This window comes from Corylus avellana, chromosome ca1, assembly GCF_901000735.1.
Source record: "Corylus avellana chromosome ca1, CavTom2PMs-1.0".
Taxonomy (NCBI): Eukaryota; Viridiplantae; Streptophyta; class Magnoliopsida; order Fagales; family Betulaceae; genus Corylus; species Corylus avellana.
Genome location: NC_081541.1, coordinates 18,926,034 through 18,940,836, shown reverse-complemented (window position 1 = coordinate 18,940,836; position 14,803 = coordinate 18,926,034). Strand labels below are relative to the sequence as shown.

Genomic DNA, 14,803 nt, shown 5'->3' with positions numbered 1-14,803 from the left:
ATTAGTCCATTTGCTTTGGAAAAATGTATTTTATAATATATAAAAAAGTTGTGGTGAATCAATATAAAAAAAAACTTCAATTTTTAGCCCAAAAAACAAATATTTTGATCCTAACAAAAAATATTTGGGCCCTAAAACAACTCATTTTTAATAAGTTATTTTAATCCAACAAAAAGTATTTGGGCTCTCAAAAGTCAAAAAAATACATTTTTGGCCCAACAAAATAAATTAATATAAAGCCGATGATTAAACTGGTTTAACCGAACCGTTTAACCGAGTACCATTATAATCGATAATTTTGGTTAAAATTCTTATTGGTCCGGTATCAGTTAATAAACAGTTTAACCGAAAATTATCTGTTACTAATCGATAAGAGCTAAAACGGGACCGTTTTGACCAATAACCTGGCCTAGCTAACCCAAACAAGCCTCATGGGAGAACGGGCTGGTTTTTTCAAACCGGAAAATATCGGTTTTGACCCGTTTTAACACGGCCCAAATCGAAACTCACAGTCACCGAGTTGTTCTCATCTCAAGATTCAAAGGAAGAGACACAGAGCGAGAAAGCGAGAGCTCGAGCTCGAGCTCGAGAGGGAGGGAAAGAGTCTCTGGCTCAATCCCAATTTCCACTACCCCAACAAACCCTAATTTTACCTAAAATATTTGTTACCCGAGACGAGAATGTCCAAATCTTGGTTAAATTTATCCTGGATATTGTTGCACCTATTTATCTTTCAATTCTCGCCCAGAATTTCAGCCATCAGGTAATCATTTCCCTCATTTTCGATTTCTTCAATGTTTCAAAAATCTGTGAGCAAATTAGTGGAAATTTGAATATTTACTCCCCGACGGATGTTTTGCTCCTTGGGGTGCAAATTAGTGGAAATTTGAATATTTTCGCATTCCTTTACTTCTCTTGGATTTGCTGTGCGACGAAATGACTCTTTTGACTGTAATGTTAACAAAATGATTCAATTTCTGTTCAATTTTCGAGCTGCGATTATTAGAAGTTTCCATTTGTGATGGCTTTTTATTTTTCTATGTGTGTTTTATCTTTGTGCTTAGTTCCTTTTGTTGATTTCTTTGTAAAGCTCATTTTTTTTAGTGTCAAAGTTTTCATTAGTTTTGTAAGTTGGTTTTCAATGTGGATGGGAAACGATGATGATTTTGTAAGTTGGTTTTCAAGCGACACATTTTCTGTGTTACTTATGATGTAGGCTCTACAATGTTAGATTTTCTGACTGAACAAGAAGAATGCCAATCTGAGGGAAGAGAACATATTTTTGCATTCTTTGTCATAACAAAACTTATGAAAAGGGAAAAACTGTCTGTCCATTGAAACTGTAAGGAGTTGTCTGTCCAAAAATATTGTCAAAGTGGTAGCCATTTATCTAATTATTCTGCATCTTTAAATGTTCATATTTATTGTTCACTTATCCCAAAAAAAAAAAAAAAAACTGTAATTTATTTATGTTTGTTTGTATGCACATGAGCGCATGCATTTGACAAAGATACGGAGCATCTTTATATCTTGGAGGGAATTGCATACCTGTATATGGAAGAAGGATTATGGCTATTTGGTGTTTGAGTGGTTGTTATATTATACCGAGCATAAATCGGTTATTTTCTTTTTCTTTGTTTACAATTGTCCAAATCACTTCTTAGAAATCTTTATGTGGATATTTATTCAACTTTTTTTGATTTCAACATATTTTTTTTCCGCATTGGCCCTATTCCACACCATTGGTGGTAAGGTTTGAATTCTTATGGTTTGCTTTTGTCCCCTCCTTCATTGTAGGAATGATATTGGATTTCAAGAGAATCCCATCTGCAGAAATACTGTTCAAGGAAGATATTTACTGTCTGATGACAACGGTAAGCATTTTTCTTTTTTAAGTTTCTGTTTTGACTTGTTATTATTCTCATCCTTTTTTCTGGTTAAATTATCAAAAATATTGAGATGGTATTTTCTCCTACATTAAAAAGTTGCTCAAGAGATTCCCATAATAATCTAAGTCCTCTTCCTATTGGTTGTGATGGGCAAAGTTTGGTAACAGCAGCTAAATTGTTTAAGCTAAGCCTAAGGAGAGATATTTAATTGTTGATGGCACCTTTCCATCATTTTACAGATCTATTTTCTCAAGGTATTTTATCTGGGGTAATGGCAAGTAATATATCAAAGTTGCACCATAAATGTTGAGGAAGTTGACATAAGTAGCCATTCATTGAATGAAAAGTCAAAACATGCTACAAGAAACAATAATGAAAAAACAGAACAAGTAACTATAACCCCTGTGATGAAGAGTAGTTGACAGAATGCAAAATCATGAATTCATATTTTCATACAATCATAATATGCTATCAAGTCATAGTTCCAACCTAACTCTAGGTTGGATGCCAGCAAAGGAATAAATAATATGCTTTTGGTGATTAAGGTGCCACTTTCTGTTTGCTGATATATCATTGCTGCTGTACAGATGTACAGCTGTGGTGTGATGTGGTGTTTCTGATATAGTTGTTAGTTGTTATTGTATTACATCTCAATGCCAATATGCACCTCAAATTGCAAGTACTTGCGGATTGTCTCTCCAAATGACTACATGCTTAGGGTGACATTCTTGGCAGTTACATATATTCATGGGAAAAAATATTCCTAAAATCTTGCGCGCAAGGAATTTTATTTTTGTAGCGTCCTTATCGAAATGTTGGCCAAGCTTTTGTGATTCCAAATGTGATGTTTGTCATAGTGATGGAGGCATTGGGTAGGATGTTTTCAGCTGCAATGAGTGGATGTCTGGCTTCTCTATGAGGAGAGAGACTAATATCTCTCATCTTCTGTTTGCTGATGATACCTTACTTTTCTATGGAGCCAACCCAAATCTTCTACGCCACTTATGGAGCTTATTCTTATGTTTTGAAGCTGTGTTGGGTTTGAAGATAAACTTAGCCAAGTCTGGTTATTACTTATCGGACTTGTATCCTCATGTTTTCAGACATTGTATCTTTGGACTGTATTGTTTGTGTCCCTGTTGTTGATTAGTTATGATGATTTTCTTGTTTGCTTTTCCCTTTCTAGTTAGGTGATTCATTTTGTATACTCGCTGTATACTTTGTGGCGCCTTACGCTTTTAATAAGACTGGTTATTATTTATAAAATAAAGAAGATGAACTTAGCCAAGTCAAAACTGGTTTCGGTTGGAAATGTTAATAATGTGACTGGGTTGGCTGGAATTTTGGGTTGTAGGGTTGCATCTTTCCCCTTGAAGTATCTTGGTCTTCCTTTAGGGGCTTCCTATGAACCAAGCATATATGGGGCGATGTTATTGGGAAGATAGAACGTTAGTTGGCTTGTTGGAAAATGTTTTATTCGTCAAGGGTGGTAGGATTACCCTTATCAAGAGTACCTTTTCCAACTTACTTACGTACTTCATGTCCCTATTTCCTCTCCCTACGAGTGTTGCAAACCATATTGAGAAGCTTCAACATGATTTCTTTTTTTTTTGATAATTAGCTTCAACATGATTTCTTATGGGGTGGGGTAGGTGAATAGTTCAAATATCATCCGGTGAGATGGTCCAAGGTTTGTATGCCAATCTCAAAGGGAGGGTTGGGGATTAGGAACTTGTTGAGTGTCAATCATGCTCTCTTAGGTAAATGGCTTTGGCGCTATGGGCTTGAGAGAGAGGCTTGGTGGAGAGTGGTGGTAGGCTTTAAATATGAAAGCTTTTGCATTGTTTTTCAGGATGTTTTATTTAGCGAGAATGAGACGGGAAGGATAGGACAAGTTGTGGTGGGTCCCTTCCAAAAAAGGGTTGTTTGATGTTAAATTCTTCTACATTATCATGGGTTTGTCATGATGGTTTTCGTTTCCCTTGGAAAAGTGTTTGGTGAACTAAGGTTACATTGAGTGTGGCCTTTTTTAGTTGGTTGGCAGCTCTAGGAAAAATGCTTACCATGGACAATATCTGAAAGCGGCGCGTCATTATGGTTGATTGGTGTTGTTTGTGTAAAAGGAATGAGGAGTTTGTGGACCATCTTTTGCTTCATTGTGAGGTTGCTTATGCCATTTCGAATGTTTTCTGCAGTCCATTTGGGTTGTTTTGAGTTATGCCTAGACTAGTAGTCGATTTGTATGCTTGTTGGTGGTCTACTGGCTGCAGTTGGAGTGCTGTTGTGTGGAAGATGATACCTTTCTGCCTTTTGTGGGGTCTTTGGAGGGAAATGAATGATAGAAGTTGAGGACTCTGGAGGTGATTAAGTTTTTATTTTTCAACACATTGTATCTTTGTAAAATTGCATTTGTTTCTCCTTTAGTTATTAGCTATCTTGATTTTCTTGTTCTTTTTGCTTCTACTAGATAGGTGGCTTCTTTTGTATACTTTATGTGTTACTGGGGGCGTCTTATGCTTTTAATGATATCTCAATTAGTAATAATAAAAAAACAGAAACATGCATGCTTTGGACACTGAATGAGCTAACTAAAAACCTAACATGTGCCTCGAACAATGGACTGCTGATCAAATTCTATTTCAAAACGGGGTTCATACACTTTAAGTTCTCAAGTAATATGGAGATAGGATGAAGGTCCTATAGAAAGCTTTCCTATGGATCACTGGATTCAAATGGGTATTTTGCTAATTATGAATCAACTTGCTACTTCTCTTGAGCTTTGTTGAGATATGTAGTGCTTGTTATAACTGCAATTGGTACCCAAGTTCCTTCAGGCTTTGGGTACTTAATCTTGCAGGCCATCTGCTTATGGCTGCATCAAATTGTACTTAAGTCTGTGTTGATACTCCCAGGGTTTTATAGCTTTCCTGTATGCCTTCGATTTCACTTTAGCAATTGCAACTTACAAAGGTTGCTCTGTTGCATTATTACCTTTTCTTTCCCTTTGTTTCATAGCAGCATATATTTGTAGGCTATGTATGTGATGGTCTATTGATGGATCCACAGTCTCGCTGCTGCCCTGGAAAAGGAGTGAAATACTCTTGTCAGTGAGTTTTTCTAAATTGGACTCTAACCTGCTTACCTTAAGTAAAACTACTTGGCAATCTTGCAACATTTTTTCTTCTTGTTTCAGTGGATGCAACCTTCTCTCACAGTGTTGCAACTCCTATGAGTTTTGTGTTTCATGCTGCCTAAATCCTGCACGGGTAATTTCTTGAGTGCTTGTTTTCTTTTCTTTTGTTTATCTCTTTCTTTCTTTTTCAATCAAGTATCTGAAATATGGAATGCTTTTCCGGGATCTAATCTGCAGACACAAAAAGAACAAGCACTGAAGGTGAAGATTGCTAAGCAAGCTACCGCAGGTAAAATGCTACTTCCCTAACCAAAAAGAAAGATTAATATTCTACTTTACTTTAGAAACATCTTCCAAGCTACCTTGCATTTCGATCTCATGTACAAGATCTTTGAGTTCATAATTCGAAATAAATAAATAAATAAATGGTGGCTAATTGACCTTGCATAACGAATAAATGGTGTTACTAAATGTTGAACATTGGATTGAAATAAACATTGAAGATTGAATTTGCATTGCTATGTATGACTAGGTTCTGGGTCAGCCTTGATGTGGCAATTGGGTTCCTCTAGGATATAGCTACCCTTTCATGGAGTTTCTTCAAGCGTGATACATATCCACAATTTTCTTGCAGGGACTTATGCAAGTGTATTTGATTTCTGTGCTGGGAGGTGCCGTCATAATTCTGAGAGTGTGGTAAGTAATACTCATATGATCTGATTGTTGTTTCCTTTAGAGGATGGTCTTCAATATTTTTAACTTGGAAAATGCTTTTTTCTTTTATAATTAAAATATTAAAGCCTCATCAATTGCAGTCAAGCTTTAGGCTATATTATTTTTGGCTTCTGTTCAAATTCACCAAAATTTGAAATTTGCGTGCTTGGCATGTTTTTAGTTAAACTAATAATATATACTGCACTATATGTAACCTGTTGAATATGGTGATAATTTGACAAAAAAAAAAAAACTTTTTATCTTGTTACCATGGAGCTCCTGATGTGACCACCCTTAGAGGGCCAATATAGGTGCTCTTGGTATTTTCTCTAATGATTTTAGGCTCCAATTAAAAAAAAAAAAAAAAAAAAAGGATCTATTGAGAGTTAAGAGTTCTAGTTTAGAAGGTAAAATGGTGGATTCGAGACCTTCAGATACGTGTGTAACTTATCAATGAAAAAAAGAAGAAAAGAAACATGTATTGAAACATATGATAATTATTTTACATTTATTTCGAGATTCTTTCACTTGTGCCTCAAAAAGCTGGTCCAAAAATATTTGCTAATGTTCTTTGGGCTGAATGGAATCACCTTTTTGCTAACAAGGGGCCGGGAGTGAGGCCATGGGTTCAATCCAGTATGTAGTTACCTAAAAAGGAAGTTGGTCATAAAATCTTTGTTCATTCTCATGAGGAACATTAAGGTCACATAAGAATGATAAAAGTTTTTGGTAGTCATTTTGATTGCCCAAATGACCCAGTAATATTTGTCCTAGACTTTTTTTTTTTTTTTTCCGATAAATGTTATGCTTAGTTAACATTGAGGAAAGATTACAGATAATGCTTTTAGATTTTAATGTGTTTAGTTTTCATGATTTTCTTGACTTGTTATTTCTTTCTAGCTAGGTGTTTCTCCTGTATCCTGTGTAGTTGAGTTGTGCCTTCGTAATTTTTAATGATATTTCGTTTACTTATTAAAAAAAAAATTTCGAGGAAAGATCCACATAAGTTACTCATCTTATTGCCTTTACTTGATGAACCATGAGGGAACATTAGCTACTAATTTAAATTGCTTTTTACGTGATTGACGGGCGGAGCTCCTTGATTTATAAGAACAACAATCACAGAAGTAAATAATTTAACTGACCATAACAGCTTTACCCAACAGTCTTACCATCTGAGTTTAACTCATATGTTCACTTTATTAAAATGCTGATGTGGATTATAAAATTTGTACTCTTCTTGATATGATTGTGAAACACAAGAATGTTATGTTTTCAATACTATGATACTATTTGAAGTGATTTTGAACATTTCAGGTTCATGAAAACGCTTATCTTAGTGAATTCCATCACTGCTTTTCTCTGCCGTTGAATTCTTCGGGTGAGTCCAACTATGAATTTGGTAATCATGATTTATTTTGAGTTGCACTTCTTGAACGTCAATGGCCATATGTGCATATATCAAAAGACATTATAATAACTGAGATAATGCTACTTATCCAAAAAAAAAAATAACTGAGATAATGCCATTTACTTAGTCACATTTAAAGTTGAAATGTAGAGAAAATGTGTTAAATAACTACAATATGGAGCAGTTCATCTTGAACATTTTAGGCCCTTTTTTTTAATAGGGGGCAGGGGAGGGGCGACATGAATGGTAGATTATGCGTTTAAAAATTTAATATTCTTCCTCCTGGGCATGAGGATAAACTGCTTAGCCCGTCAGGAGTGAAAGCTCCTGGATTACCTGGTAACTGGTTCTGGCGGGTGGGGTCAGTTACCCGTAGGAGTTTGATTAACGGTGAGGATTGTTGTACAGTATGCGTTTGCGACGTGCAATTATCTGAGTAAAGTTCTCCTACGTTATCAAAAAAAAAATTTAATATTCTCCATCCTATGTATAAAGCAGCAAAGTTGAGTGCATCATTCAAACAATGGTGCACTATATCTAAAGTTTATATCCGTTACAATATAAATTAAAAATGATTAAATTCATATCATTTCCTATAAGCTTAAGCTTTGGAGATAATTAATGATTTAACATGGCATTAGAGTCAAAAGTCCTGAGTTTGAATCTTGACTCTACAGTTCATCTTCTATTTCAATTAAATATACTATGTGTTAGACTCCACTTAAGTGAGAGTTTGAGCTCACACGTGAGGAAGAGTATTAGAATATAAATTAAAATGATTAAATTTATCCCTTCCTATAAACTTACGCTTTGAGATAAGTAGTGATTTAACAATATCTACATCATGTATTTGTCTTTAACAAATAAAATGGTTGCTCTGCTTTTCTGTAAAAAGCAAAGAAAAATGAAAAACACAAAAAAACAAAAAAAGGTTTTATATATATATTTTTTTATTAACTTTAGTTATTATAATTGAATAGCACTGCATTTAATGGATCAATATAGGATGATTTGAAAGCATCCAACAATACATAGACTTTGAAGAAAGATTTTGGCACCATTTCGTTAGCGCGATTAAAGTACTTGCCTTGCTTTTCCAAAAAAAAAAAATCAGACATTTGGTTGTAAGCAACAGAGAATTAATTAATTTTTGAAAAGTAATAGAAAACTTTTATAAAACATAAGTGCCCCTAGGTACAGTGGCAATATACAAAGAAAAGCACCTAACTAGAGCGAGCAAAATAAAAAAGTTCAAAGCATCAAAAACCCACAAAACACTAAAAACCCGAGACCCACACGAAGCGCTCAACGCTAAAAAATGTGAGGTTTGCCTTTCCCACGCCTTGAGGACACCCTCGTAGTTTCATAGTTAATGGATCATTCTAAGTTCAAAAGCCCCCTTCTACCTCTGGAACAAGCACCCTTAACCTCCCGAGAATGGTCTTGTCCAATAGTTGCCAGGAGAGCCACAATTTGATCCTCATTCTTTTCACACGAAAGCCCCACCACCGGACAAATATCCTTTACACAATAAAGAGCCAAAATCCAAGGGAGTAGTGGGAGAAAAAATACCCAGAGGGGAAGAAAAATCACCACCCTCCCTATCATCCCTCACAACCAGCATTGACTATGAAGCCAGACCATCCTCCCCATTATCCATCACTACGCAATTTGCCGGAGGAGACTGATCAGCCGGCAATATCTGGGAGCAACCCAAACCCAGCTCAAGCGAACAACAACAATCTGCAGCAAAGGAACTCAGGTTGTGAAACCCCCGCCAAAGAAGACCCCTCATCAGAGGGGGATTCTTGACAACAACACTTGCAATCTCAGATCGTGGGCAACCTCTGATGAAGTCTAGGCTGCAATCTTGCCAAATGGCGGAGAGGGGTGCCGATTTAGGCTGCAGACCGAAGACACATCAGGCGGAGCACTGATCACCAACACAGCCTCAACCTTCAGGCTATCAGCCATCTTCGAGAATCTACCATCCTTGGACTTATGGTTGTATAATTTCAATGGCTTGGGCTTGAGCACTGATGAAATTGTAGAACCCATTGGCAAGCACTGACTCAGCAATCGTTTTGGGCCTTGGGCCCATGACCTATCGGCGCACACATCTCCGGTGAATCCAGAATGAGACCATCGGCGTGCTCAAACAGCTTCTATCTAGTTGAAGCAACCCCATGTACCGGAAACCACCAGGCATGATTGCTGGAGCAGGCCCCTCTTCTGGCAACGCCTCCAGAAAACCAATGAAGGGAGATGCCTGCAAACCAGCCCCTTCCAACCTGGGTATGGGCCCAGGAACCACTTCTGAACCCAGACAAGAATCCCTCTTAGAAATGGGCTTATCCTTGGGTTTGGGCTTGGGATTAAACTTAAAGGCCCACAGCCTCATGCCTTTCTTGCGCCCAACAGGCTTAGGGGGAATGGGCTTCTGGAGAGGCCTGAGCTCCACAAGCCTTTCCAGAAAATTCCTCAAAACCTGGTCCACTTCTTTTTTAAAATTGACAATAATACCCTTCCAAGCCCAAAAATATCGGAAGAGTCCTTCCCCTTTCCACGCTACAGCCCTAAAGCAAAGTTTATGCTACTTAAAGCCCAGTGTTTTCCAATATAAAAACGCTTGGTTTTCGAGCTTTGATTTCTTGGAAGGGGTTATTTCTGCATATCTTGCACGACCGGCCATTTGAAATGAAGACCACTGATGACATAAGTGAGAAAGATTTATATGACATAAGAGTGAAGTCACTAGAGGGAGCCTTAAAATAACATATGCATAAGTAATAGGAACAAAGCAGAACATGACCTTAGATAGGATAGAATGGTGAAAAATTACATGCTGCTGACCTCAACTACTTGATAAAGTTTTCATAAAGCGAACTCCAATTAGTTGGGATTAAGGCTTAAGTGTGTTGAATAGCGGAAGAAGTTTGACTATCCGGAGCCTTACAGAATAAGAGGTTGGGATCTGCATGCATGGATATGATACTGCTGGGCCTCTTGAAGGTTCAGCACCAAACGAAAGGAAAAAGACAAGAGAATCATCTCCAAATCATAGGCAAAACATGGAAAATCTCTTCAATTGATTCAACTTTTTTATATCCTTATGAATCCACTGATGTGGTTTTTGTTCAACATAGGGCAGTTAGTTGAGGTGGACCAAGCAATGATCATGCATATCTCCCACAAAATTAGAAGCTGAATTATGATTAAAAATATTGGTTTTGAAAAGCTGTTTGCTTGGTTTTTTGAAGAAGTAGGACCAAAGTCATAAATTCTGGTTTGAGGCCACTACAGTTTGCATATTGGAATGGGAGATATTGATACTGGATAATGATCTGATGTTCCCTTATGGACTTATTATTCTAAGAGGATACTAGCTTATAGAAAAATATATATATATATATATTTCATACAAACAAAATAAAAATATTAAGCTATAAGATTGAATAATTTAAGCTATAATGATCATGGAGATTACTGGACAATGACAGTGAATGAAGAGAATATATTTTCTTCCGAATGCAAAACTAACAGGGAAAAGGAAACCCAGGTTCTCCTTTTCAAACACAAAGGCATTTTCTACTTCTTAAATTGCACCATAGACTAAAAATGAAAACTTTTGTAAGCTGAAATCAATAAAAGATTGGATTGTAGTTTAACAAAGAGACACAACCCCTTGAGGGCCTTCATGTACTGGGCTAAAATGGCAAACCGAGCAGAATGGCTGGACTTTACCAGAACAGCCTGAAATCTATGGTGAGATGGAATGGGATGGTTAATTGTTCTCGTTTGATCATGGTATGAAATTCTGTGTCTATTCCAGCTGGAATGGATTGGAGATGATAACATTGAGTGGGGACCGCCATTTCACATGACTTTACCAAATATCACGTTCCAAAATTTAAAGTTCATTAAATATGGTTTACTAGAAACCTAGCTTAATCACCATCAGATGAGTAGTAGTTTTGGTTTCCAACCACCTATTCAGCGATCAATCAAGGTTCAAGACTTTGAATTTACTACTAAAAATGGTAAATATGTCCCTAGGGTGATCATTTATCAGCTTGGATGGTTTTGAGGGAATTCTGGCCACAAAACTGACCTTTCAGTTTTGAAAATGATCAACTGAACCTCATCATCAAAGGCTTACTAACCGAGCATTAGTATAGTCAGTCTCATCAATGCAGTTAGTCAGGTTCTAGGTTTTGGCACAGATCTCAAAGTGTTAACAAATTTGAGGGAGAACGGTTGATCTATAAAAGAAACTAAGACAGATAGGCCAAAAAGTCAGCAAGATCATCAAATATTTTAGGTTGTGCAGCATTGAGAAGAGAGACATTGGGCAATGGAGGTGCACAGAGGTCTGCGCAACATTTAAAGCTCCAGATTGACGGATTTGAATGTAATGTCATTGAGGTGAGTGACCATGAGAGCTTGTAGAGAGAGAGAGAGAGAGAGAGAGAGAGAGAGAGGCCAGACTTGCAGAGGGAAGAGTTGAGGGTTTAGGATGTGAGAAAGAGAGAAGGTGTGGCTGCAAAGAAATACATGAGGAAAAATAGGGTCAGAAACAGACTTATGAATGGGTGTGCAAGTCTATCAAATTTTTGGGGCAAATTCCAATGGTATTTTGCCTCACATGTTAAAATGGAAAGAGAATAAGCATAGGAAAGTCCTTTTGGTTTTTGTCAGTGAAGAGCTTTTCCCAATATGTGAAACCACATCACACCATAGGATTATTGGAAACCGGTTGAGATCGGTCGATACAGATCAGCGCAGTTGGTTTTATCGGTTTTTTGAGTGCCATAATCACCCCTATATGCCCCAAAATGGCATATGTTGCTATGCTAAAGACTTGGAATAAGTCTCGGAATACTTCATTGTAAAAAGTGCCACATGCAATATCATTGGAAAGCTTTCTGTATCCTAATGCCTCATTTACTTATTTGGGTCTCATATGAACATATGTTTGAAAGAAATATAAGAATGAAGATAAGAGTCATGCTAATGGCATATTACCTCATTAAGCACTTTAGCACCTGCGCGCGAATGTCAAACGTTGCAAGTGCAGAAGCAAGGTCCTTTTCTTTAAACGCTTTTTTTTTTTTTTGATAAGTAATATTTAAACAGAGCCACGGTAATTATAGAAGCACCGCTTGACCATTAGGCCAAAGCAAATTCTTATTAAATGCTTATTTATTTGTTTAGGAATGGGAAAATTCTTATTTTGTATATTAGTGTTTCTGGGTTGTTTTTTCCTACAGTTATATAGTGATACCTTCTTGAAACCAAGAGTTATCTTTTATATTGGATGCAGTGTACAGCTGTTTCAGATTTGAATTTTGCGTGTTTTGAACTTTCATTGCAACAGGGGCCAGTAATTCTTACCTTGAAGGAATACTGAATGGAATTAATGTTATTGTTGGAAGGTGAGTCATCCTGGGGGTTGTTTTTGTTTCCCGAGTTTATATATTTGATTTCCAGCCTTAGCTTATTCTTTGAACTCCTCATTTGGGTGATAGACAAAGTGAGTCATGCAATTCAGTTTGCAAGTCAAATGGACAATCATGCGTCCCAAATAAGCTCTTGGTGCTTAATCAATGTGACATGTAAGTCATATTATTTATATTTTCTATTTAAATGTTATTGTTTTCTAAAATATTTTGCTGAAATTGCTCCAAAGTTGTGTACTTTGTGTCTATGATCTTTATGCAATTGCTGGGATGACATTACGAGAATTCAGTCATTATCTCTTGTTTTTTGCAATTGAATTACTTAATTATATTCTACTTTATGAAACCTTTTTACTGTACCTCTTTTTTTGATTTGCGAGGGGGAAGGTTAGTGTTTGACATTGCCTTTATTTCTTCCCTTTTCCTTCTTTTTTGGACAAAGGAAAACAATTTTACGGGGCATTTGGGTCTAATATGGTTTATATTAGTTTTATAAATTCTGCAGAACGTATCATTGTTCAATATGTTGTTCAGTTCCAAATGAAAGAATTACATCCATTGCATGTCTTTCATCACTGATTAATGATTCGGGATCACGTCTTTCAACCTGTTAATAGTATCTATATGGATATCTCTTTTCTTACCTTTTTCTCTTTGTGGAGGCCATTATGATATTATCTTTCTTTTTCAATGATTGATTGCAGCCAATGAATTTTTTCATCAAATCTCATAGGGTTAATGCTGCTTGGAACCAATCTTCTATTGGATGATAGGATGTTAGTTGTCTAAGAATTTCCGTTTATAGCAAACAAGAATATGATGCAATGTGGCTTTCTATTTAAAAGTTAACTATTCTTGTTTTCTATCAGATTTATATCAATTTGCTAACTTGTTTTAATTTCTTAATGAGCAGTATGCAGAAATATCTGAGCTGCAAAGGAGCTTGCTTGGCAAGCATGGGAGCCGATCAACCTGCTGAAGTTGTTGATGACGCCCCTAAAAATCTGGTATTCTTACACTTGTGCATTAGAGTTTTCATATTTCTATACTCGTCTTTTCCCAGTTAACAATAACCAAGCAAAAGTGTGTTTTATTTCTATACAGAAAGGGATTATAGTAGTTAGAGAAGAATCAATATTAGGGCACGGGGAATTCCCATATTTTCTTCTTTTGTTAATACAGAAGACAGTGATCTTTTTATATATTCTCATTGTATATCCATGCTGCTCCCATTACAGTTCTTCCATGATCCATATCTCATTCCTGAAACATAGATTTTGTATTATATAACACATGAGGCCGCACCTGTGCATGTACAGAAAGTGCATATATATATATATATATGCATTTGTAAGTTCTTGGTTGGCAAATTGGGGCACAATGGACTTGAATAGACTAAAGTACAACTGCAATGCATTTGATAAAAAGTAGAAAAGGAATTGATTCTTGACTCCTCACTTATGGCCAGATTGGATGGGAGGGGTTTGGGGGAAAGGGGAGTAAAGGAGGGAGAGTTCCCATCCTTTGATTTGAGAATTGTCCTTCCTAGGCCCACTTTTAGAATCTACACAATAGTGAGCAGATTTGGAGGAGAAGTTGATGGATCTTATTGTAAAACAATTTTGCCCTTCAACTGGTCAGTAAGACTATGGCATATTAATAATACAATCAAAATGATATCTCAGCCTAAGTGTGGTCGAACTCTTTTCCTGATTTTGTTTTTCCATGGAAACATATATAGGGAACTAGACTCTCAAGTATTTGTGCATTGAAGTTTGCTTTTAAGAATACATGAGCATATGCATCTAAATTGAAATCATTGGACAAATTAAGAAACTCGTATCATTGAATTCAATTTTATTACATTTAACTAAGCATTATCTTTTTATTCATCTACGACTTTCAGAATCCTGGAGCATGCTTGTTTACTCAAGCTCAATCAATGCTTTCTTGTGATGGTTCACATCCTTTTACCAGGCGACTTTGCCCCTGTGCATAGCGCATGTATTCGGTGAGTTTTTGTTGCCTCAGTATATATGAATACACTATGTGGTGGGAAGGTGCTATTCAACATCAGCCTTGTATAGACATTGCGGATTTCCAGTGAAACTACTAGTTATAGAATTTATGCGTCTCAAAATTTTTGAAGTAAAAAAACATTAATTTTATCCTGGACTCTGAAATGATGATATTGATA

General features: G+C 36.4%; 1 protein-coding gene across 5 annotated transcripts; it reads left to right on the top strand.

The window, feature by feature from the left end:
- Window positions 1–513: 513 nt before the first annotated feature.
- Window positions 514–14,803, top strand: LOC132192329 (uncharacterized; the record flags this gene model as incomplete). Of its 5 annotated transcripts, none has more annotated exon segments than XM_059607640.1 (11): window positions 514–763; window positions 1,798–1,874; window positions 4,956–4,992; window positions 5,083–5,155; window positions 5,260–5,311; window positions 5,657–5,718; window positions 7,054–7,117; window positions 12,525–12,582; window positions 12,676–12,762; window positions 13,520–13,613; window positions 14,513–14,803. In XM_059607640.1, coding segments are annotated over 11 exon segments (780 nt in total). In that variant the 5' UTR covers window positions 514–680.